This window comes from Salvelinus namaycush, chromosome 20 (assembly GCF_016432855.1).
Source record: "Salvelinus namaycush isolate Seneca chromosome 20, SaNama_1.0, whole genome shotgun sequence".
NCBI lineage: Eukaryota > Metazoa > Chordata > Actinopteri > Salmoniformes > Salmonidae > Salvelinus > Salvelinus namaycush.
In genome coordinates this window covers 28,401,609-28,424,990 of record NC_052326.1, presented here as the reverse complement: position 1 = coordinate 28,424,990, position 23,382 = coordinate 28,401,609, and the positions used below count along the sequence as shown (strand labels likewise).

Genomic DNA, 23,382 nt, shown 5'->3' with positions numbered 1-23,382 from the left:
TTGTCTGTAACTTTTGCTGTAACACAGTAAGTAAGAGAACATGGGTACGTTTGACATAAATACATCCCAAGATGCCCATTGGTTGAGAGAAAGTTGAAAATTGCAAGAGCCATAAAGTTGAAGTCGGAAGTTGACATACACTTAGGTTGGAGTCATTAAAACTCGTTGTTCAACCACTCCACAAATTTCTTGTTAACAACCTATAGTTTTGGCAAGTCGGTTAGGACATCTGCTTTGTGCATGACGCAAGTAATTTTTCCAACAATTGTTTTCAGACAGATTATTTCACTTATAAGACACAATTCCAGTGGGTCAGAAGTTTACATACACTAAGTTGACTGTGCCTTTAAACAGCTTGGAAAATTTCCTAAAATTATGTCATGGCTTTAGAAGCTTCTGATAAATGATGTCAATTAGAGATGTACCTGTGGATGTACTTCAAGGCCTACATTCAAACTCAGTGCCTCTTCGCTTGACATCATGGGAAAATCAAAAGAAATCAGCCAAGACCTTAGGAAAAAAATTGTAGATATCCACAAATCTGGATCATCCTTGGGAGCAATTCCCAAGTGCCTGAAGGTACCACGTTCATCTGTACCAACAATAGTACGCAAGTATAAACACCATGGGACCACGCAGCCGTCATACCGCTCAGGAAGGAGACGCGTTCTGTCTCCTAGAGATGAACGTACTTTGGTGCGAAAAGTGCAAATCAATCCCAGAACAACAGCAAAGGACCTTGTGAAAATGCTGGAGGAAACAGGTACAAAAGTATCAATATCCACAGTGAAACGAGTCCTATATCGACATAACCTAAATGGCCGCTCAGCAAGGAAGAAGCCACTGCTCCAAAAACGCCATAAAAAAGCAAGACTACAGTTTGCAACTGCACATGGGGACAAAGATCATACTTTTTGGAGAAATGTCCTCTGGTCTGATGAAACAAAAATAGAACTGTTTGGCCATAATGACCATTGTTATGTTTGGTGGAAAAAGGGGGAAGCTTGCAAGCCGAAGAACACCATCCCAACCGTGAAGCACGGGGGTGGCAGCATCATGTTGTGGGGCTGCTTTGCTGCAGGAGGGACTGATGCACTTCACAAAAAAGATAGCACCATGAGGGAGGAAAATTATGTGGATATATTGAAGCAACATCTCAAGACATCAGTCAGGAAGTTAAAGCTTGGTCGCAAATGTTCTTCCAAATGGACAATGACCCCAGGCATACTTCCAAAGTTGTGGCAAAATGGCTGAAGGACAACAAAGTCAAGGTATTAGAGTAGCCATCACAAAGCACTGACATCAATCCTATACAAAATATGTGGGCAGAACTGAAAAAGCGTGTGCGAACAAGGATGCCTACAAACCTGACTCAGTTACACCAGCTCTGTCAGGAGGAATGGGCCAAAATTCACCCAACTTATTGTGGGAAACTTGTGGAAGTCTTCCCCAAATGTGTGACCCAAGTTAAACAATTTAAAGGCAATGCTACCAAATACTAATTGAGTGTATGTAAACTTCTGACCCACTGGGAATGTGATGAAATAAATAAATCACTCTCTACTATTATTCTGACATTTCACATTCTTAAAATAAAGTGGTGATCCTACCTGACCTAATACAGGGAATTTTTACTAGGATTAAATTTCAGGAATTGTGAAAAACTGAATTTAAATGTATTTGGCTAAGGTGTATGTAAACTTCCGACTTCAACTGTAGGTAAAACAGCAAGTGTGAAGGGGCATTATTGTGCTTACAGGCTATAAGATAGGTGAGATTCTGCACGTGGGCTAATAGAAAAGAGGAGAGACATGACGCCCGTAGAATAGGAAAAGATGTGAATTATATTATGCTTACTGTATGAAGTTAAAGAGAGCTAACTATTAAGACCTGCTTTACTGACTGAACCATTGTAAACTACATGACATTTGTCACATCATACATGAGCAACTATCAGGTCAGCCAACAAAACAACGAGGGGGTGGCGTCTGCGATAACTGGGGAGTAACATGAGACAAAAAACCTAGGCTGTCACTACTGTCACTGGGAAAATGTGGTTGAAACAAAGAAGCACATATATATTTCCTGCTTTTCACTCAGGCTTCTCAGCAGACCACAATGATGGGAATTCAGGTGAGATCTTTAGGTCCTTAGTCTATGTGGAAGAGAAGATGGAAGCATCTGTTCCCCAGATACAGAGGCCAGGCTGCTTTACTCTCTCTCCTTTATCCATCATCACTGAAACATGGCCTTATCCAGTGGTATAGCGGAGGGTAAACGCACACAAACGACGCTTACGCACCTTTTTTGTTTACATTTGTATTTATTTTTTAAATTGAACCTTTAACTAGGCAAGTCAGTTAAGAACAAATTCTTATTTACAATGACAACCTACCCTGGCCAAATTCTGACGACACTGGGCCAATTGTGAGCTGCCCTATGGGACTCCCAATCACGTCCGGATGTGATACAGCCTGTAATCGAACCAGGGACTGTAGTGACACTTCTTGCACTGAGATGCAGTGCCTTAGACCGCTGCGATGATCGCAGAAAAATGCATTGAAAATATAGTGAGCAATACTTTCCCCATGAACAGAGATCAGCTTTTACGCACCATTTTTTTTTTTACACTACATCACAGGTCTCATCCTATAGCTGCTGCAGAAGTTAGATCTGAACCAACTTCTTGTGGGGGTCAAAGACGTATCTCTTGAATCGGAGGTTGATGCAGATTGGCTGAGAGTCTGTCTTGGCATCATCCTCTTTGGCTGGTTCCCTCTTAGCCCCACCCTTAACTCTCTTCTTGGCAGAGGAGGAGAGGAGCTGCTTAGTCTCTAGACTGAGACCCTCTGAAGAGAAGAAAGAAGGAATAGGGAAGAGAGGGAGAGATAAAGAAAGAGATAATTCATATTAGCATTAGAATTGCTGTTAGTTTATACAAGTCATATTTCCCCCCTTTAAAAAAAGTATTCACATATCGTTTGTTTATTGGATAGGACAGAGAAATTAAATATGTATACATTACCAGTCAAAAGTTTGGACGTCTACTCATTCCAGGGTTTTTATTTATTTACTATTTTCTGCATTGTAGAATAATAGTGAAGACATCAAAACTATGAAATAACACATATGGAATCATGTAGTAACCAAAAACGTGTTAAACAAATCATAATATATGTTTGATTTTAGATTCTTCAAATTAGCCACCCTTTGCCTTGATGACATCTTTACACACACTTGGAATTCTCTCAACCAGCTTCACCTGGAATGCTTTTCCAACAGTCTCGAAGGAGTTCCCACATATGCTGAGCAATTATTGATTGCTTTTCCACTCTACGGTCCAATTTATCCCAAACCATATCAATTGGGTTGAGGTCAGGTCATTTGATGCAGCACTCCATCACTCTCCTTCTTGGTCAAATAGCCCTCACACAGCCTGGAGGTGTGTTGGGTCATTGTCCTGTTGAAAAACAAATGATAGTTCCACTAGCCGCAAACCAGATGGGATGGCGTATCACTGCAGAATTCTATGGTAGCCATGCTGGTTAAGTGTGCCTTGAATTCTAAATAAAATCACAGACAGCGTCACCAGCAAAGCACCCCCACACCATCATACCTCCTCCTCCATGCCTCACGGTGGGTACCACACATGCGGAGATCATCCGTTCACCTACTCTGCGTCTCATAAAGACATGCCGGTTAGAACCAAAAATCACAAAGTTGGACTCATCAGACCAAAGGACCGGTCTAATGTCCATTGCTCGTGTTTCTTGGCCCAAGCAAGTCTCTTCTTATTGGTGTCCTTTAGTAATGGTTTATTTGCAGCAATTCGACCATGAAGGCCTGATTCACACAGTCTCCTCTGAACAGTTGATGTTGAGATGCGTCTGTTACTTGAACTCTGTGAAGCATTTATTTGGGCTGCAATTTCTGAGGCTGGTAACTAATGAACTTATCCTCTGCAGCAGAGGTAACTCTGGGTCTTCCTTTCCTGTGGCGGTTCTCATGAAAGCGAGTTTCATCATAGCGCTTAATGGTTTTGCGACTGCACTTGAAGAAACTTTCAAAGTTCTTGAAATTTTCCATATTGACTGACCTTCATGTCTTAAAGTAATGATGGTCTGTCGTTTCTCTTTGCTTATTTGAGCTGTTCTTTCCATAATATGGACTTAGGGATATCTTCTGTATATTCCCCCACCTTGTCACACCACAACTGATTGTCTCAAACGCATTAAGGAAAGAAATTCCACAAATGGACTTTTAAGAAGGCACACCCGTTAAATTTAAATGCATTCCAGGTGACTACCTCATGAAGCTGGTTGTGAAAATGCCAAGAGTGGGCAAAGCTGTCATCAAGGCAAAGGGTGGCTACTTTGAAAAGTCTGAAATATGTTGTTTTGTTTAACACTTTTTTGGTTACTACATGTGTTACTACATGCGCTATTTCATAGTTGAGATGTCTTCAACATTAGTCTACAATGTAGAAAATAGTAAAAATAAAGAAAAACCCTGGAATGAGGTAGTATGTAGGTAGTATGTACCTGAATGTATAGTAAAAGTGACTATGCATATACATTTTATTCACTGCTTAAGCACACTCCGCCAACCCTGATGTCCTAGCCGTGTCTGAAACCTGGCATAGGAAGGCCACCAAAAATTCTGGAATTTCCATCCCCAACTACAACATTTTCCGTCAAGATAGAACTGCCAAAGGGGGCGCAGTTGCAATCTACTGCAGAGATAGCCTGCAGAGTTCTGTCATACCATCCAGTTCTGTGCCAAACAATTCGAGCTTCTACTTTTAAAAATCCACCTTTCCAGAAATAAGTCTCACTGTTGCCGCTTGTTATAGACCCCCCTCAGCCCCCAGCTGTGCCCTGGACACCATATGTGAATTGATTGCTCCCCATCCATCTTCAGAGTTCATACTGTTAGGTGACCTAAACTGGGATATGCTTAGCACCCCGGCCGTCCTACAATCTAAACTAGATGCCCTCAATCTCACACAAATTATCAAGGAACCTACCAGGTACAACCCTAAATCAGTAAACATGGGCACCCTCATAGATATCATCCTGACTAACTTGCTCTCTAAATGCACCTCTGCTGTCTTCAACCAGGATCTCAGCGATCACTGCCTCATTGCCTGCGTCCGTCAAGACCACCCCTCATCACTGTCAAAAGCTCCCTAAAATGCTTCAGAGAGCAGGCCTTTCTAATCGACCTGGCCCGGGTATCCGGAAGGATATTGACCTCATCCTGTCAGTAGAGAATGCCTGGTTGTTCTTTAAAAGTGCTTTCCTCACCATCTTAAATAAGCATGCCCCATTCAAAAAATGTAGAACTAAGAACAGATATAGCCCTTGGTTCACTCCAGACTTGACTGCCCTTGACGAGCACAAAAACATCCTGTGGCGTACTGCATTAGCATCGAATAGCCCCCGCGATATGCAACTTTTCAGGGAAGTCAGGAACCAATATACACAGTCAGTTAGGAAAGCTAAGGCTTTTCAAACAGAAATTTGCATCCTGTAGCACTAATTCCCAAAAGTTTTGGGACACCGTAAAGTCCCTTTAGAATAAGACCACATCCTCTCAGCTGCCCAGCTGCCCACAGGCTAGGAAATACTGTCACCACCGATAAATCTACGATAATCGAGAATTTCAAGAAGCATTTCTCCCCTACCCCGGCCAACAGCTCTGCACCCCCCGCAGCAACTTACCAAAGCCACCTCCCCTTCTCCTTCACCCAAATCCAGATACCTGATGTTCTGAAAGAGCTGCAAAATCTGGATCCCTACAAATCAGCTGGGCTAGACAATCTGGACCCTCTCTTCTAAAATTATCCGCCAAAATTGTTGCAACCCCTATTACTAGCCTGTTCAACCTCTCTTTCGTATCGTCTGAGATCCCCAAAGATTGGAAAGCTGCCGCGGTCATCCTTCTCTTCAAAGGGGGAGACACTCTAGACCCAAACTGTTACATACCTATATCTATCCTACCCTGCCTTTCTTAAGTCTTCGAAAGCCAAGTGAACAAACAGATTACCGACCATTTAGAATCCCACCGTACCTTCTCCACTATGCAATCTGGTTTCCGAGCTGGTCATGGGTGCACCTGAGCCACTCTCAAGGTCCTAAACGATTTCATAACCGCAATAGATAAAAGACAGTACAGTGCAGCCGTTTTCGTCGACCTGGCTAAGGCTTTTGACTCTGTCAATCACCACATTCTTATCGGCAGGCTCAATAGCCTTGGTTTCTCAAATGACTGCCTCACCTGGTTCACCAACTACTTCTCAGATAGAGTTTAGTGTGTCAAATCGAAGGGCCTGTTGTCCGGACATCGGGCCTACTCTTTTCTCTGTATATATCAATGATATCGCTCTTGCTGCTGGTGATTCTCTGATCCACCTCTACGCAGACGACACCATTCTGTATACATTTGGCACTTCCTTGGACACTGTGTTAACAAACCCCCAAACGAGCCTCAATGCCATACAAAACTCTTTCCGTGGCCTCCAACTGCTCTTAAATTCTAGTAAATCTAAATGCATGCTCTTCAACCGAATGCTGCCCGCACCGCCTAGCATCACTACTCTGGACGGTTCTGACTTAGAATATGTGGACAACTACAAATACCTAGGTGTCTGGTTAGACTGTAAACTCTCCTTCCAGACTCACATTAAGCATCTCCAATCCAAAATTAAATCTAGAATTGGCTTCCTATTACGCCACAAAGCCTCCTTCACTCATGCTGCCAAACATACCCTCGTAAAACTGACTATCCTAATGATCCTTGACTTCAGCGATGTAATTTACAAAATAGCCTTCAATACTCTGCCATCCGTTTTGTCACCAAAGCCCCATAAACTACCCACCACTGCGACTTGTATGCTCTCGTTGGCTGGCCCTCGCTACATATTCGGCGCCAAACCCACTGGCTCCAGGTCATCTATCAGTCTTTGCTAGGTAAAGCTCGGCCTTATCTCAGCTCACTGGTCTCCATAGAAACACCCACCCGTAGCACGTGCTCCAGCAGGTATATTTCACTGGTCATCCTCAAAACCAACACCTCCTTTGGCCGCCTTTCCTTCCAGTTCTCTGCTGCCAATGACTGGAACGAAATGCAAAAATTACTGAAGCTGGAGACTTATATCTCCCTCACTAACTTTAAGCATCAGCTGTCAGAGCAGCTTACTGATCACTGTACCTGTACACAGCCCATCTGTAAATATTACACCCAACTACCTCATCCCCATATTGTTATTTATTTTTTGCACCCCAGTATCTCTACTTGCACATCATCATCTGCATGTCCATCACTCCAGTGTTAATGCTAAATTGTAATTATTTTGCCACTATGGCCTATTTATTGCCTTACCTCCCTAACCTTACTATATTTGCACACGCTGTACACAGATTTTTCTATTGTGTTTTTGACTGTACATTTGTTTATCCTATGTGTAACTCTGTGTTGTTGTTTTTGTCGCACTGCTTTGCTTTATCTTGGCCAGGTCGCAGTTGTAAATGAGAACTTTTTCTCAACTGGACTACCTGGTAAAATAAAAGGTGAAATACAAATATATAAAAAAAATAAACATCTGTGGCATTGTGTTGTGTGCACATTTTAGGGTGGCCTTATGGTCCCCAGCACAAGGTGCACCTGTGTAATGATTATGCCTTTTAACCTGTTGAGGACAGAGGGCGCTGTTTTCACTTTGGGGGAAAATCGTGCCCAATTTAAACGGCCTCGTACTCAATTCTTGCTCGTACAATATGCATATTATTATTACTATTGGATAGAAAACACTCTCTAGTTTCTAAAACCTCTCACTCTCTAGTAAAACAAAACTCCTTTTGCAGCAAACTTCCTGACAGGAAGTGGAAAATCTGAAATCGATGCACTATTCTAGGGCCTGCCTATTAAAGTCCTTGATATTTATTAGTTTAGATGCACTTCATACGTCTTCCACTAGATGTCGACAAGCAGTGAGAGAAGAAATTGAGTGTGTAACTTGATCTGGGCTCGAATAATAGCTCTTGGCATGACGTGTCACCAGTTTCCTGTTTTCTGGAGAGCGCGAGAAGGGACCTGGATTTGCCTTCTGATAAGCTGTCGTTATGGACGACTAATATCTCCGGCTTTGATTTTATTTGATACATGTGACAATATCATCGTAAAGTATGTTTTTTCAATATAGTTTAATCAGATTATTGAAATTTTTTCGGGAGTTTTGCCGTGTTCCGTTCTCTGAGTTTGTTGACGATGGAGAGATTCGCGCCACTTGGCAAGTGTGCTTGCTAAATCGAGAGGGAAAAAGGCCGTTCTAAAACCAAACAACGATTGTTCCCGACAAAGGACCCCTTGTACAACATTCTGATGGAAGATCAGCAAAAGTAGGACCCATTTTATGATGTTATTTCATATATCTGTCGAACATGTGAACTAGTCGTTTGCGCCCAGAGTTTGGGCACTCTCTCGCTATACCTAAGCTGGGTGTCGTAATGAAGTTATTTTTAGAATTCTAACACGGCGATTGCATTAAGAACTAGTGTATCTATCATTTCCTATACAACATGTATTTTTTAGTTATGTTTATGAATAGTTATTTGGTCAGAACATGTGTGTCAGAAAAAGTGTCAGAAAAATATCCGGACGTTGTGGGAAAAAGATGCTACGTTAGCACAATGTATAACCACTGATTTCAGCTCTAAATATGCACATTTTCGAACAAAACATAAGTGTATGTATAACCTGATGTTATAGGACTGTCATCTGATGAAGCTTATCAAGGTTAGTCAAAAATTATATATCTTTTGCTGGTTTATTCGCTATCGCTAACGTGCCTATTGCTATCGCTAACGTGCCTTGATGAATGAATGCGGTAGTGTGGTAGGCTATTGTAGTAAGCTAATATAATGCTATATTGTGTTTTCGCTGTAAAACACTTAAAAAATCGGAAATATTGGCTGGATTCACAAGATGTTTGTCTTTAATTTGCTGTACACCATCGATTTTTCAGAAATGTTTTATGATGAGTATTTAGGTATTTGACGTTGGTGTCTGTAATTACTCTGGCTGCTTCGGTCCTATTTGTGACGGTAGCTGTGATGGTAGCTGCAATGTAAAACTGATTTATACCTGAAATATGCACATTTTTCGAACAAAACATAGATTTATTGTTAACATCTGATGAAGTTGTTTCTTGGTTAGTTTGGTTGGTTCTTGGTTAGTTAGGTTGGCTTTGTGCATGCTACCTGTGCTGTGAAAAATGTCTGTCCTTTTTTGTATTTGGTGGTGAGCTAACATAAATATATGTGGTGTTTTCGCTGTAAAACATTTTAAAAATCGGACATGTTGGCTGGATTCACAAGATGTGTATCTTTCATTTGCCTTATTGGACTTGTTAATGTGTGAAAGTTAAATATTTCTAAAAAATATCTTTTGAATTTCGCGCTCTGCCTTTTCAGTGGAATGTGGGAGGAGTTCCGCTAGCGGAACGCCAGAGCCAGACAGGTTAACTTCTTATGGCTGCAAGGGGCAGTATTGAGTAGCCTGATAAAATGTGTCCATTTCAAACGGCCTCGTACTCAATTCTTGCTCGTACAATATGCATATTATTATTACTATTGGATAGAAAACACTCTAGTTTCTAAAACCGTTTGAATTATTTCTCTGAGTGAAACAGAACTCATTCTGCAGGACTTTTCCTGACCCGGAAGTTCAAAGTCTGAAATCGATGCTCTCTTCCTCTTCCTGCCTATAAATGGGCACAAGAGCTATTAGTATACATGCACGTCATACACCTTCCTCTGGGTGTCAAGAAGGCTGTGAGAGAAGAAATGAGGTGATTATCTCGATCTGGGATGGAATAAATCCTCTTGGAATGACGTGTACCCAATTTCCGGTACTCTGAAGAACGCGATTTGGACAGTGGGGTTGCCTTTTGTTTTGCTGACGTTATAGGCGACTATTATTTCCGGCTTTGATTTTATTTGATACATGTCACCATATCATCGTAAAGTATGTTTTTTCAATATAGTTTCATCAGATTATTGAAATTTTTTCGGGAGTTTTGCCGTGTTCCGTTCTCTGAGTTTGTTTACATGGAGAGATCCGTGCAACCCGGCTAGCGCGCTTGCTAAATGGAGAGAGAAAGTTGCCATTCTGAATCCAAACAACGACTCATCTGGACAAAGGACACCTTGTTCAACATTCTGATGAAAGATCAGCAAAAGTAAGACCCATTTTATGATGTTGTTTCATATATCTGTCGTAGTCGCCGGCGCCCAAGTGTTTCTGGCTATTGTGCTAAGCTAATATAACGCTACATTTTGTTTTCGCTGTAAAACACTTAATAAATCGGAAATATTGTCTGGCATCACAAGATGCCTGTCTTTCATTTGCTGTACACTATGTATTTTTCAGAAATGTTTTATGATGAGTAATTAGGTATTTGACGTTGGTGTCTGTAAATATTATGGCTGCTTTCGGTGCAATTTCTGAATGTAGCTGCAATGTAAACTATGATTTATACCTGAAATATGCACATTTTTCGAAAAAAACATATGCTATACAATAAATATGTTATCAGACTGTCATCTGATGAGGTTGTTTCTTGGTTAGTGGCTATTTATATCTTTATTTGGCCGAATTTGTGATAGCTACTGATGGAGTCAAAAACTGATGGAGTAATAAAAGTGGAGTCTTTTGCTAACGTGGTTAGCTAATAGATTTACATATTTTGTCTTCCCTGTAAAACATTTTAAAAATCGGACATGTTGGCTGGATTCACGAGATGTGTACCTTTCATATGCTGTATTGGACTTGTTAATGTGTGAAAGTTAAATATTTAAAATAAAATAATTTCGCGCCCTGCACTTGAAGTGGCTGTTGTCATAAGTGTACCGACGTCGGGCTTGCACGCCAAACAGGTTAATCAGTTTCTTGATAATCCAGCCACCTGACAGGTGTGGCATATCTTGGAAAATGAGAAATTCTCACCAACAGGGATGTAAACAAATTTGTGCACAAAAATGACATAAATAAGCTTGATGTGCGTACAGAATATTTCTGGAATCTTTTATTTCAGCTCATGACACATGGGACCAACACTTTACATGTTGCGTTTATATTTTTGTTCAGTGTAGGAAGGTGTTCCTAATATTTGGTATACTCTGTGTATGTGATCTGGAGGCAGCAGCTTAGACCGCTAGACCACACAAGTCACTTTTAAAAACCTCCACACCACTAGTCCCATTCTTACTGCTCTATAGTGGTGACTCAGGGTCAACAGTACATCTGCTATTTACACTGACGATGACAGAGATAGGAGATGAGAGACAGAACAGATAGATAGTGATCCTCTCTCTGCTCTACTTAAAGAGTGACAATGCTGGAGCCACTGTGGTCTGCTGAACCTGAACTGGATCGCCAACCTCAGCCTCCTGATCCTGCTGCTGATAGAGTGAGACAAAGGTCACAGTCCTGCCTCACGGTCCTATTCCATGGTCATGTTTCATCTGACATTTACGGTCCAGATTGGGCATCCAATCACACATGCAACCTTGTCCCACCAGTCATTGTCTGCTTAACTTATTAAGCAGTTGTGGTCTTGTCTCACGGTTCCCGTTTCACGCTCAAGGTTGTGAAAGAACCTTGACTCTGTCTCTCTGTCAGGGTTCTGTGTGGCGGTTCTGTTCTGGCTGACATTTATTGTGGTGTCTGACAGTCCTCAGGCGACTGGGCGCGTGCTGTGGATTCCTCTGGGGCATCTCTTCCTGTGTGTGTGTGTGTGTGTGTGTGTGTGCGCGTTTGACATGTTTGTTTGCTTGTTGTTCCACTCACGTAAAGGTGAGAAATGTTCCCTGAGCAAACCTTTGCACTGGCTGACCTCATCTACCCACATCACATGGTGCCACAGAGGAGGTTGTTATGGTTATGCCAGTGAGAGGGTTGTTATGGTTACAGGCCAGGCAGAATGAATCTCTGATCTACAGAACTCACTTAGCCTTAGCTCCCACCTCTCACACAAATGAATCAGTGTGATGTCATTTCAAATAAAATCCAGTTCATCAATGCTTGAACTTTATTTTTTGTTGTAAATGTGGTCAGCACACACACACACCCCTTATTCAGCATAATTACAAAAAATACTCAATTATCCTCCTAAAGCTGTCACCACAAACGTATAACAAGTTGTTTTTTTGCATTAAACAACATAATGAAAATGTATTTCATCCTTTTAATTACAGGCTGACATATCACATAGACAAAGTAGAGGTCCGATGTATGTATGAACTCACGTAAGTCGCTCTGAATAAGACCGTCTGCTAAATGACTCAAACGTAAAATGTAACCTGAATACCCGAGAGGGTCTGGATTCATAAATCTAACTTTTCCCTCGTGTCCAGGTCGGGTCCTGTTTGATTGTCATTGGATCTATGCAACTACAGCTGATAGACCCGAGTGGACCCATAAGCCTATAGCCAACATATGAAGACCTATTTGTTAACCAGAAGATCAACTTGGTTGATAAACATATTTTTATCATCACTCGATCCAATCGGGTACAGGCCGGGTCTAGGTCTGTTTGTCATCAGACCTGATGTTCTCGGGTCCGTTCAGGTCCCCATTTTTTAAAATATTTTTTTATAATTATTATAATTTTTTAAAATTTAAATCGGGTCCGATTGTCCTCGGGTCCAACCTTTTGGAGCTGAGAAGACCTATACTTTAAAGTCTAAATGACAGCTATCCCCCTCCTCTGCTCCTTTCCCTCAATCTGTCCATCTCTCTCTCCTCCTCTAGAATAGCTGTCTAGTGCCAGGCTGCTGGCCCTAAGGGGCTTGTAGGGGATGAGTTTGGGGTCAGGGCGGGTTGCGGGAGGGAATTGGACAGTAGTGTGTGTGAAGGAGGGGGGTTGTGAGGGGTCTGGGGGGCATTCAAAGACTCACTCAAATCTAACTAGCCCTCTTTTCCTTTCTCTCCCTCACTTTCTCCATTTTGAATCATATGCCCTGAAGGGGCAAAAAACAATGAGCGAAAGGGAGCACACACAAGCACACCCAGAGTAGCGAGAGGTCAGAGGTCAGAAGAACACACAGCAGAGGGCAAACTATGAGAGTGAATGAGCAATGAGCATGCTGAATGTCTTAAGTGACTAGCCAAGTATGTCAGTGTATATATAAGAGCATGTTTGTGAGTGTGTACGCCAGTGTGAGTGAGTTAAGAGGAAGTAGGTACGGTTCTCTTTCTAAATGTTTTAGTGTTCTCTTCCCGCCGGGCCCAGTGTGGAGCCTATCTGTGGGTCGGAGGTGAGTGGAGCGACAGAAGGTAAAATAAACAGGGTGCAGACTTCCCCCGGAACCAGAGCTACCCCCAGAGGATCCTGGAGAGGGATTCCCAGCACACCACATCCTGATCCTGACAACAAACGGACCACGGACAACCACGGGAAGTAGAAGAAGGAAAGACACAGCATAATGAACGGCGGCCGTGTGCAGTACTGCTGAGTGTCAACGAAGGGTGGTGGCATTTCAACATGTACAAACGGCAGGAAATTCATATAAAATGGCTGATATCTGTTGGTCAGATGTGATCATACGCTGCTTTAAACCGATCAGCAGCGAGGTCTGTTTTATCATTAACACATTCATACAGGCCCATCCCTACGTACCTGGCACCCGGATCTTAAACTTCCCGCTCTGTCCGAAGCCGCCCTCGATGACCCCCGCCTCGCCGGTCGACAGCGTGACCTTCAACCCCACAAACAACTGCAGGTTGGTCTCCTTCTTGAAGAGATTTCGGCCAATCACAGTGTAGTCGTCTGTCACCTGACCAGAAGAAGGAGGAGACTTGAGAGAGGCACCAATGACAGATAAAACAAAATAGAATTATTGTAATGCAATACGCCTAAATAACATTATCATTAAATGAGCAGCTTCCTGTAACAAATACAAGCAAATATCATACAAATAGCATTATTAACTAACGTTCCAGCATATCCCTTAATGATTTGAGGCAGACAGTATAAGAGGTCAGTGTGTGTTTGTTTTTCATGTTCCTCTCTCTGATCTAACACACACTGCTGCATGATCTCCTGTGTTGCCATGCTGCCACTCTGTCGCCATATTGAGTGGTGGGGGGGGGGGTGGCTGGGGGGGGGTGGCTGACCCCAGCATGACACTGTTTTGTCCCCTGTCCCAACCCAACGCTGCTATGAGCCACATTCCCATAGGACTGCCGTCTGTCTGTCCTCTCATTCCTCTTCACATTTTTTCTTCTGTTTTGTATCTGTCCATCACAGAGACGCACTCACCCGTCACTGATCCGATAAAGGGAGGGCACCGCTCTTTCCCTCGCTACTTCTCCCCCTTTGTCACTTCCATCCCTCGCTCACTCTGACGTTCGGTTCTGACTGATGCGTCACCGCTGATAAGCTACAGTTGGTTAAAATTATACTTGTATTTTAAATGTATGTTCTGTCCTTGAGCTGTTCCTGTCTATTTTTGTTCTGTATTAGGTCATGTTCTATGTGGACCCCAGGAAGAGTAACTGCTGCATTTGGAACTGATAACGGGGATCCTAATAAAATAACCCAGTAACTAAGGGATGACAAAGTCATATCTCAAACTCAGATATTTGTCCTGTTAGAAAAACAAAAAACAAATAGGACTTCCTCATTCTGGGAGGGGAACCCACGTCACAAGACCTGAGTCTGACCTCACAGGGAGAGGATCAACCTCAGGGTCAACGACCTATGTGTAACAGCCTAACAGCAATAAAACTTGTCCACACACTTGACCTCTGACCTGTGAGTGATCCTGAGAGAGGGTGCGTACTGTGTACACACAGACACGCTGCTGGCTGCAGACAACACTGAAACAGACAGACAGGCAGGAGCAACGAGGCAGATAAGACTCTTATGAGTCAAAAGGGGAAGATAAACTGAGGAACAACAGAAGAGTCAGAGAAGATGTGTTGAATTAAATGACAAAATAAGTAATTGAAGATATTACAATAGCGAGATCGAACCAGGGAGAAAGACGGTAAAGGTGAGAGATCGAGAAGCATAATGGATTGAGGACTCAAAGAGAGATGAGCGTGAGAGAGCAGGGGCCAGAGTGAGGGCCTGGGGGAATGCAGAGAGCCATGGTGGATATATTCCTGTGCCACTCAGGTCCAAACAGCACCAGTCTGGCTGTCTGGCTGTTGCCGCTGGCGTCAGGGGGACACACGCCTGTGTCACAGCCCAGCACACGCAAAGGCCCTGCATTCTTCTCCACGCCGCATCGCCGGGACTCTGTGTGTGTGTGTGTGTGTGTGTGTGTGTGTGTGTGTGTGTGTGTCCACAATGCGAGCTCAGTCCCTGAAAATCTCTCCAGTGCCACCAGCAATGAGAAACATCCAAACAAGGACCAGAAGACAGGAAGGAGAGGGGGAGGGGGGCAGAGGAACAAGGACCAAAAGACAGGAAGGAGAGGGGGAGGGGGGCAGAGGAACAAGGACCAAATGACAGGAAGGAGAGGGGGAGGGGGGCAGAGGAACAAGGACCAGAAAACAGGAAGGAGAGGGGGAGGGGGAGGGGGGCAGAGGAACAAGGACCAAAAGACAGGAAGGAGAGGGGGAGGGGGGCAGAGGAACAAGGACCAAATGACAGGAAGGAGAGGGGGAGGGGGGCAGAGGAACAAGGACCAAAAGACAGGAAGGAGAGGGGGAGGGGGGCAGAGGAACAAGGACCAAAAGACAGGAAGGAGAGGGGGAGGGGGGCAGAGGAACAAGGACCAGAAGACAGGAAGGAAAGGGGGAGGGGGGCAGAGGAACAAGGACCAGAAGACAGGAAGGAGAGGGGGAGGGGGGCAGAGAAACAAGGACCAGAAGACAGGAAGGTGAGGGGGAGGGGAGCAGAGGAACAAGGACCAGAAGACAGGAAGGAGAGGGGGGGGAGCAGAGGAACAATGACCAGAAGACAGGGAGGGGAGGGGGGCGGGGGAGCAGAGGAACAATGACCAGAAGACAGGGAGGGGGAGGGGGGCGGGGGAGCAGAGGAACAATGACCAGAAGACAGGGAGGGGGATGGGGGGCAGAGGAACAAGGACCAGAAGACAGGAAGGGGAGGGGGAGGGGAGCAGAGGAACAAGGACCAGAAGACAGGGAGGGGGGCAGAGGACCAAGGACAGAGAGCCAAGCACGAAGACTGATGGGAGGGGTGTGTGTGTGTGTGTGTGTGTGTGTGTGTGTGTGTGTGTGTGTGTGTGTGCAGACTAGTAGGGGAGTGAGGAGGTGGAAGATGTGTCTGTGTGGCAGGGGGTCCACTCACCCTCTCCACCTGTCCCTCCTTGTGTTTGGTCTTGTAGATACGTAGTCTGGGTAGTGTAGTCTCAGAGTAGCTCTTCTCCTCAAAACCCTCCAGCAGACGCCCCTGGAACGCCAGTCGGCACGCGTTGGCGTGAATGTCTGTGTCCAGCTTGGAGCCAATCACCAGGCAGAGAGTGGGACATGTAACCGGACGCTCAAACTCCAGCAGCGCCCACTGCTCCGGGTCTTGTCCCGCCCCGCCGGCCTCCCGTTGGCCAATCACATACTCATCCTGGTGGAAGTACTCCCGGTCAAAAGAGAAGGGTGTGTCCAGGGGTCTAAGGTCTGGCTCAGAGGCGTGGGGGTCTGAGGTGGGTAGCTGGGGTTCCGTGGTGGAGGTCTGGTGGGTCTCTCCAGGGGGCAGACCGAAGAAGGTGACCCTGGCCATGACAGTCTCATGTCCCACGGTGATGTGGAACTTGGCGCGGGTGGCCAGGGAACCCTTGAAGTAGCCAATCTTTCTGACAGAGATGAGGGCTGCGTGGAGGGTGTGTAGGGAACCAGGGGTACACACCACCCCCCGTTCTAGGAGTTTAGGGTCAAACTGGGTCACACACACGCCCACCCGGTCACCCTGCATGGCCCCGGCCACCGGCCGCCGGAACATCTGAACTGACTTCACTTTCTTGGTCACCTAGGGGTTAAAAGACAAACACAGAGAGACTATCAAACGCTAACTCATCAGCTCTATTGATTGTTTGTGAAGGTTAGGTATACAATTGACAGATTATGAAGTATGAACATGTTCAGTATTACACTGAACAAAAATATAAAATGCAACCATTTCAATGATTTTACTGAGTTACAGTTCATATAAGGAATTCAGTCAATTGAAATAAATTCATTAGGCCCTAATCTATGGATTTCACATGACTGGGAATACAGATATGCATCTGTTCATCACAGCTACCTAAAAAAGGTAGGGGCGTGGATCAGAAAACCAGTCAGTATCTGGTGTCACGACCATTTGCCTCACAGTGTGACATCTCCTTAGCATATAGTCTTCAATGGCTGTGCAAAGTTGATGGATATTGGCGGGAACTGGGACACATACACGTTGATCCAGAGCATCCCAAACATGCTCAATGAGTGACATGTCTGGTGAGTATGCAGGCCATGTAAGAACTGGAACATTTTCAGCTTCCAGGAATTGTGTACTGATCCTTGCAACATGGGGCCGTGCATTATCATGCTGAAACATGAGGTGATGGCGGCGGATGAATGTCATGACAATGGGCCTCAGGATCTCGTCACGGTATCTCTGTGCATTCAAATGGCCATCGATAAAATGCAATTGAGTTCGTTGCCCATACCCCCACCATGGGGCTCTCAGTTCACAAAGCTGACATCAGCAAACTGCTCGCCCACACGCTGCCATCTTCCCAGTACAGTGGAGCTTCCCTGAGATGGATTCTGACAGTTTGTGTAGAAATGATTTGGTTGTGCAAACCCACAGTTTCCCCAGCTATCCGGGTGGCTGATCTCAGATCTTCCCACAGGTGAAGAAGCCGGATGTGGAGGTCCTGGGCTGGCGTGGTTACACATGGTAGGCTTATGGTAGAGAAATTAACATTACATTTTCTGCCAACAGCTCTGGTGGCCATTCCTGCAGTCAGCATGCCAATTGCATGCTCCCTGAAAACTTGCATTGTGTTGTGTGACAAGACTGCACATTTTAGTGTCCTTTTATTGTCCCAACACAAGGTGCACCTGTGTAATTATCATGCTGTTTAATCAGCTTCTTGATATGCCACACCTATTTTGGCAAAGGAGAAATTCTCACTATCAGAGAATGAGAGAAATAAGCCTTCTGTGCGTATGGAATATTTCTGGGATCTTTTATTTCAGCTCATGACACATGGGACTAACACTTTACATGTTGCTTATATTTTTTGTTCAGTGTATAACAGAATAATCTTTGAGTGTTGTTTTTATGTTGTGAGTGGGTGAGTATGGTCGGTGTGGCCTAACCACAATTTTTCTCTGACACTGAATGCTGAGACTACCTGCTGGTTTATCCAGGGTTCTGCCGCCACCCGGTGGAGGATGTTATGATGACACCAGTTGACAGTAGGTTCAAGATAATAAACTGGGCTGGCCTACAAGTGTGAGTGACTGCATCTGGTCTAAATTAGCCAGCTCCTGTACTGACAATACCCCCCCCCCCCCAGTCTCCCCAAAAACACAGACACATCCTCCACCCCCATCCCTCCCTCTCTCCTCTTGCAGTCAACTTCTGAACTTCCCAAAAATCTCTGTAGCTTTTATCTTCTACTCCAGCCATTCAGGTCATCTGAATCAGGGCTCTTCTACTACATCAATGATTCTCAACCTTTCTGGAAGCAGGGACTACCATCATGCTATAGTCTCTTTATAGGACCACATCAACTAAAATTATAACAAATTAAATTGGCTAATGCACTCTAATGTTCTGCAATGTCACAAAGAACGGTTTCTGGTCTATAGACATGGGGGATTGAGGTTGAGAACCACTGATCAAGACTTCTTTTAGTGGTCATGTACATCAGTGTTCTGTGGTAAGTGACCATACCTTGAGCGCAGGGATCTCCACAGTGTCGTTGACAGCCAGCGCCCCCTGTAGGATGGTTCCAGTCATGACTGTGCCCTGACCACGGATGGAGAAGCAGTGGTCCACAGCCATCAGCAGAGCTCCCCCCGGATCTCTGTGAGGGAGGTACGTCTGGCTCTTCAACAACTAGGACAACACACACACACACCAAAGTCAAAACTGCTCTCATAACATTGTAACGTCCTTGTAGGCATGAGTGTGATTCAGAGTCACACACAGAGAGCCATATAGTAGTGTTGAGTGTGTATCCTGTGGTTTCATCAACACTTCCTGACAGTGTCTCTTGTGATTTAATTATAGGGCAGAACCCCTGACCTGACAGTGTCTGTCATACCTCTTTGTTCTGTAAGAGTGACCTTTAACTGAATCATACTGTATGTATCATTGAAGCCTTCTACATATCAGTTAGAATATTAAGCCAAACTGCTAATAGCGCAGGCACTTCCTGGGGCACCAGTGTGTCCAGGGTCTTTACCTCTATTAACTCAGGCACTCCATGGGGCTCGTCTGTTTCTGGGGCCTCAGGACCACCAGGCTTTGCTGACAAGGCAATCACAGGACAGTCTTTAAATCTATCCAACAGGGGATAAAACGAGAGTTAGAATTATTGTGTGTGTGTCATAGACATTAAAACCAGAAGACAGTGATAGCATTGATGTCATCCATGTATTCCTATGCAAAACTTGCGATGGCGCATGAAGCTGGTAGTATTTGAATTTGAAGCATGCCATTATTGCTGAATGAGGCTGAATGGCACCCCAAAAAATAGCTAAGGATCATAGTGAAAGTGGCAATAAGTAGCAAAGGATCATGGTCGATGTTGTCGTTTTCATCCTGCCTTAATGTCTATGGAGCCTCCTAATAGCCTGCCGGCCATGATTGGTCTGTGTCAGCACCTGATCCTGTGTGACGACAAATGTAGTAGTCAGAATGTATCACTACTTAGTTCAATATCTTGATTTGTTGCAAACTTTTAAATAATTCACAGTGGGGATCGAACTTGATCATAATAAACACATTTTAGAGCACAAAACAGTCGTCTAAACCAAATGTGTTTGGCAATACTGGCGATCGTAATTTACAGGCTTTCTAGGTCAGACCTGGGCCCATATCCACAAAGCATCCCAGAAACATTCTTAGAATCCTGTTAAAACCTGTTCAAAGACCAAAAAAATCCCAACTCAGCAGGTTTTAGGATGATGTTAAGACAGTGCCCAGACAAAATCAACCCCATAAAAGTTTATCTCAGCTGGTAATCACAACAGTTGAGGTACCACAAAGGAAAGATAGTGATGAAGCTCATTGACATGTTGCAAATTGGGGAATAACCAATCCTGATGAGGCGTCGCCAGCTGTGAACTCTATAGCACATGTTTATTCAGACAACCACAATGAATGTGAATGTTCAAATATTTCAATGGTAAAACGTTTCATATCATTTCCGACTGACACGATCACTTTGCCTACTCTTAATGATTGCTTAATATGTTGGCATGCATAAACTTTTTTTAACCAAATCTGATGGTTGTTAAAAGCAGAATTTTGACAATACCATTATATCAACACACTCGTCACTCCTGTTTAACATATCTACATCGATTTGGCACAGTAGGCATCAATGTCACTTGCTGATAATGTTGCATTCAATGTTTGAAAGGTCTATCATTTTCATCAAACAATCAAAGTTAACATAAGCCCTAGATTCCTTCAATTTCCCAACTTATAGACATGCCCAATTAGACATATTTATTAGCCTAGTGGTTCTACGTATTTAGGCATATCATGTGTAATAGGCCTCATGTGAAATCATTGTCAAAGACAAGAGCATGAATGTCTACATTATTTATAGATTTATCATATAGAAATATCAAAACATTCTTTCAACAACTCCAAAGCAGTTGCATGTGGTGCAGGAACCACTGACTCGCTGCATTTTTCTATTATCAAGACACCTGCTGGTAACTATTAAGCGGTTAGGACAGCTTGAGGCGTCCTAAATAATCTGTCGACTTGGTATCTCTTATGACTAAAGCCCTTCCTGCATAGCTTTCATTTTTACCCATAAGAGTAGGAGTAAAATGTCTCTATTCTCAGCACTTAGGACAAATGTTTTCCTCTGAAATGCATTGTGGATACAGGCCCAGCGCTTTGGCACCGTTAGGTTGCTAAATAGTAGCCGACCAGCAGAACTGGTGACTTCACGCTCCAGAAAGGACACTGGGGGCCTGGTGTGTGTGTTACCTGGTGTTCTCCAGTGTCTTGTGCAGTCTCTTGGTCATCTTGTCGATGGCGGTCTGTCTCTTGTTGGGCGGCAGCAGGTCAGTCTTGTTGAGAATGACCACCATGCGGGGGCAGGTCAGCTCTCCTATCAGCAGACACTCTGCTGTCTGGGTCTGGATCCCCTTCACCACGTCTACCACCAGCATCATCAAGTCTATGATTTGAGCCCCTGAAACACACACACTCACTATTAGACTTTTATGTATGCTATATGGCTTGTCTATAATAAACACCCCAGTCCAAAACTACTGCAGTGAAATGATTGTGACCACTCAGCACTGCATGGTTACAGCTTACCTACACAGGGCCCAAATGACCAGTCATAAGTTGAGCAACAAATGGAGAAACAGCAACAGACAACCAAGAATAATAACAAAGAGAGGGAGAGAAGAGGGAGGGTACAAAGGGTAAAGATGTAGAGAAGGGAGAAAGGCTAGATGGCTGAAATTTGAGCCCAAGCTCACTTGGTTGTCTTTCCTCTCCCTCTTTTCTTTCTTTCACTTTGGCAGTCTTTCTTTCCTCTGCCTCTCTTTGGCTTTCTTTCTTTCCTGTGCTCTCCCCATTGGGGACAGGAGAGGAAGTTTGTTACATACCCTGATCCCCACACCTTCCTTCCGCCCTAATCCACAGCATGTGCCATCCACAGGGAAACACTGGCTTTATATAGCCAACTACCAGCCATATACACTGACTCAGGCCACACTCCCACTGTGTGTGTGCTCTCCTTATCCTGCTTTCCTTCAGTTTCAATCTTCTCCCACCAATGCATACCCTCACCTCTCAGCCCTGTCAAAGCAGTCTCCACTTACAGCATACATAGTAAATTCCTTACCAAGAAATAATAAAACAAAAATAATAAAATGAGGATAAAGCCAAAAAACACTCCTCAGGAGTGAGGAGAGAGAGAGAAAGGGAGATCGTAGCAAGAAAGAGAGGGGGAATGACTAAGCAGGGTTTAGCTGGGGCGTAAGGGTAAGGAAGTCTCTCTTGTCTTCCTAGAAACTTCTACCCATTCCTCCTCTCTCTCTTCCTTGCCAAGCCACATGCTAGTGGAGGGGCCAGTCAACCAGTGTGTAACCATGTAATGGCTGCATTAAATGGTTGAGTCAAGAAATAATGTATTTTTGTATCAGGTGTATGTGTACTCTTTATTCTGCAGTCCCAGTATGTTCCCATTTGCCATTATTGAAGCTGGCTGTCAAACTCATGGCTAGAGTACCAGGAGCTGTCAGACAGCTGACTGGACAGTTGAAATATGTCACTACATGTCATGTACAGTCATTTAGTGTGAGTGATGGGATCTCCACCGTTACGCAGGTGTCAAAACCTGAACATTTGCTGTTTTACTACTATGGTTAGGGTATCGATTTCTCTCTGCAGTAATATGATATTCTCCTCATTCACTTCTCTCACCCCCAATAATGGTGCGAATGAGGGACGCGTGTCCAGGACAGTCCACCAGCGTGAACTGCAGGTTGTCGTAGCCGTGGCCCCCGGGGTCCTCCCGCAGCTGCTCGGGGAGGTCCACGTTGAAGGAGGAGAAGCCGAGATCCAGTGTGATGCCTCTCTCTCGGGACTGGGGGTTCTTGTCAAAGGCAGCCGTGGACGCTGTGCTGCTGAGCGCCCTGGCAAGCGACGTTTTCCCGCTGTCGACATGCCCAAGTACCCCCACATTAAAATTGAGGGTCTTCGGGTGGTTGTTGCTCGAGTCTGCCATGACTGGTAGCTAGCTAGCTATCTGCTCCTGTCGCAACCGCAGCAGCTAGCGTTAGCGTTACTGGCTGGGCCTTGAACTCTAGTTACGTTCAGTAAGTTAATGACACAAAACGATTGACAACATTTACAACAAACTAATATTCATTCAATAAACTAATTCATTGAACTCCTTACGTTACAATGAATTCATATGTTTGATGAAATATAGGTAGCTAAACACAAACGTAGCTGTCGCGCTACACAAAACTTTTCTTTCAACTTTTCTTCCTGCGTATCAGTAAAAACAGTCCTCTGAAAATTATGCCAGTGTGAGTAACGTTTTATTCCCTCTCACAAGTAAAGGCTACAAAATCATGATGTGTGAAGAAAATATCCGTCTAGAATTCAAAACGAATTACATTTATTAAGCAAACTTTTTGATAAGAGAGTGTAGG

At 44.2% G+C, this 23,382-nt stretch overlaps 1 protein-coding gene across 1 annotated transcript; it reads right to left on the bottom strand.

Annotated features, from left to right (window-relative positions):
* Positions 1-2,443: 2,443 nt before the first annotated feature.
* On the bottom strand, positions 2,444-23,365 carry LOC120065202 (selenocysteine-specific elongation factor-like). The gene is made up of 7 exons (XM_039015996.1): positions 22,646-23,365; positions 21,194-21,401; positions 19,428-19,524; positions 18,914-19,078; positions 16,325-16,996; positions 13,682-13,838; positions 2,444-2,849 (listed from the first exon to the last, which is right to left on the bottom strand). Exons 1-7 carry the CDS (start codon positions 22,947-22,949, stop codon positions 2,668-2,670), a joined length of 1,785 nt encoding a protein of 594 aa, XP_038871924.1. The 5' UTR covers positions 22,950-23,365; the 3' UTR covers positions 2,444-2,667.
* Between the last annotated feature and the right edge of the window lie 17 nt (positions 23,366-23,382).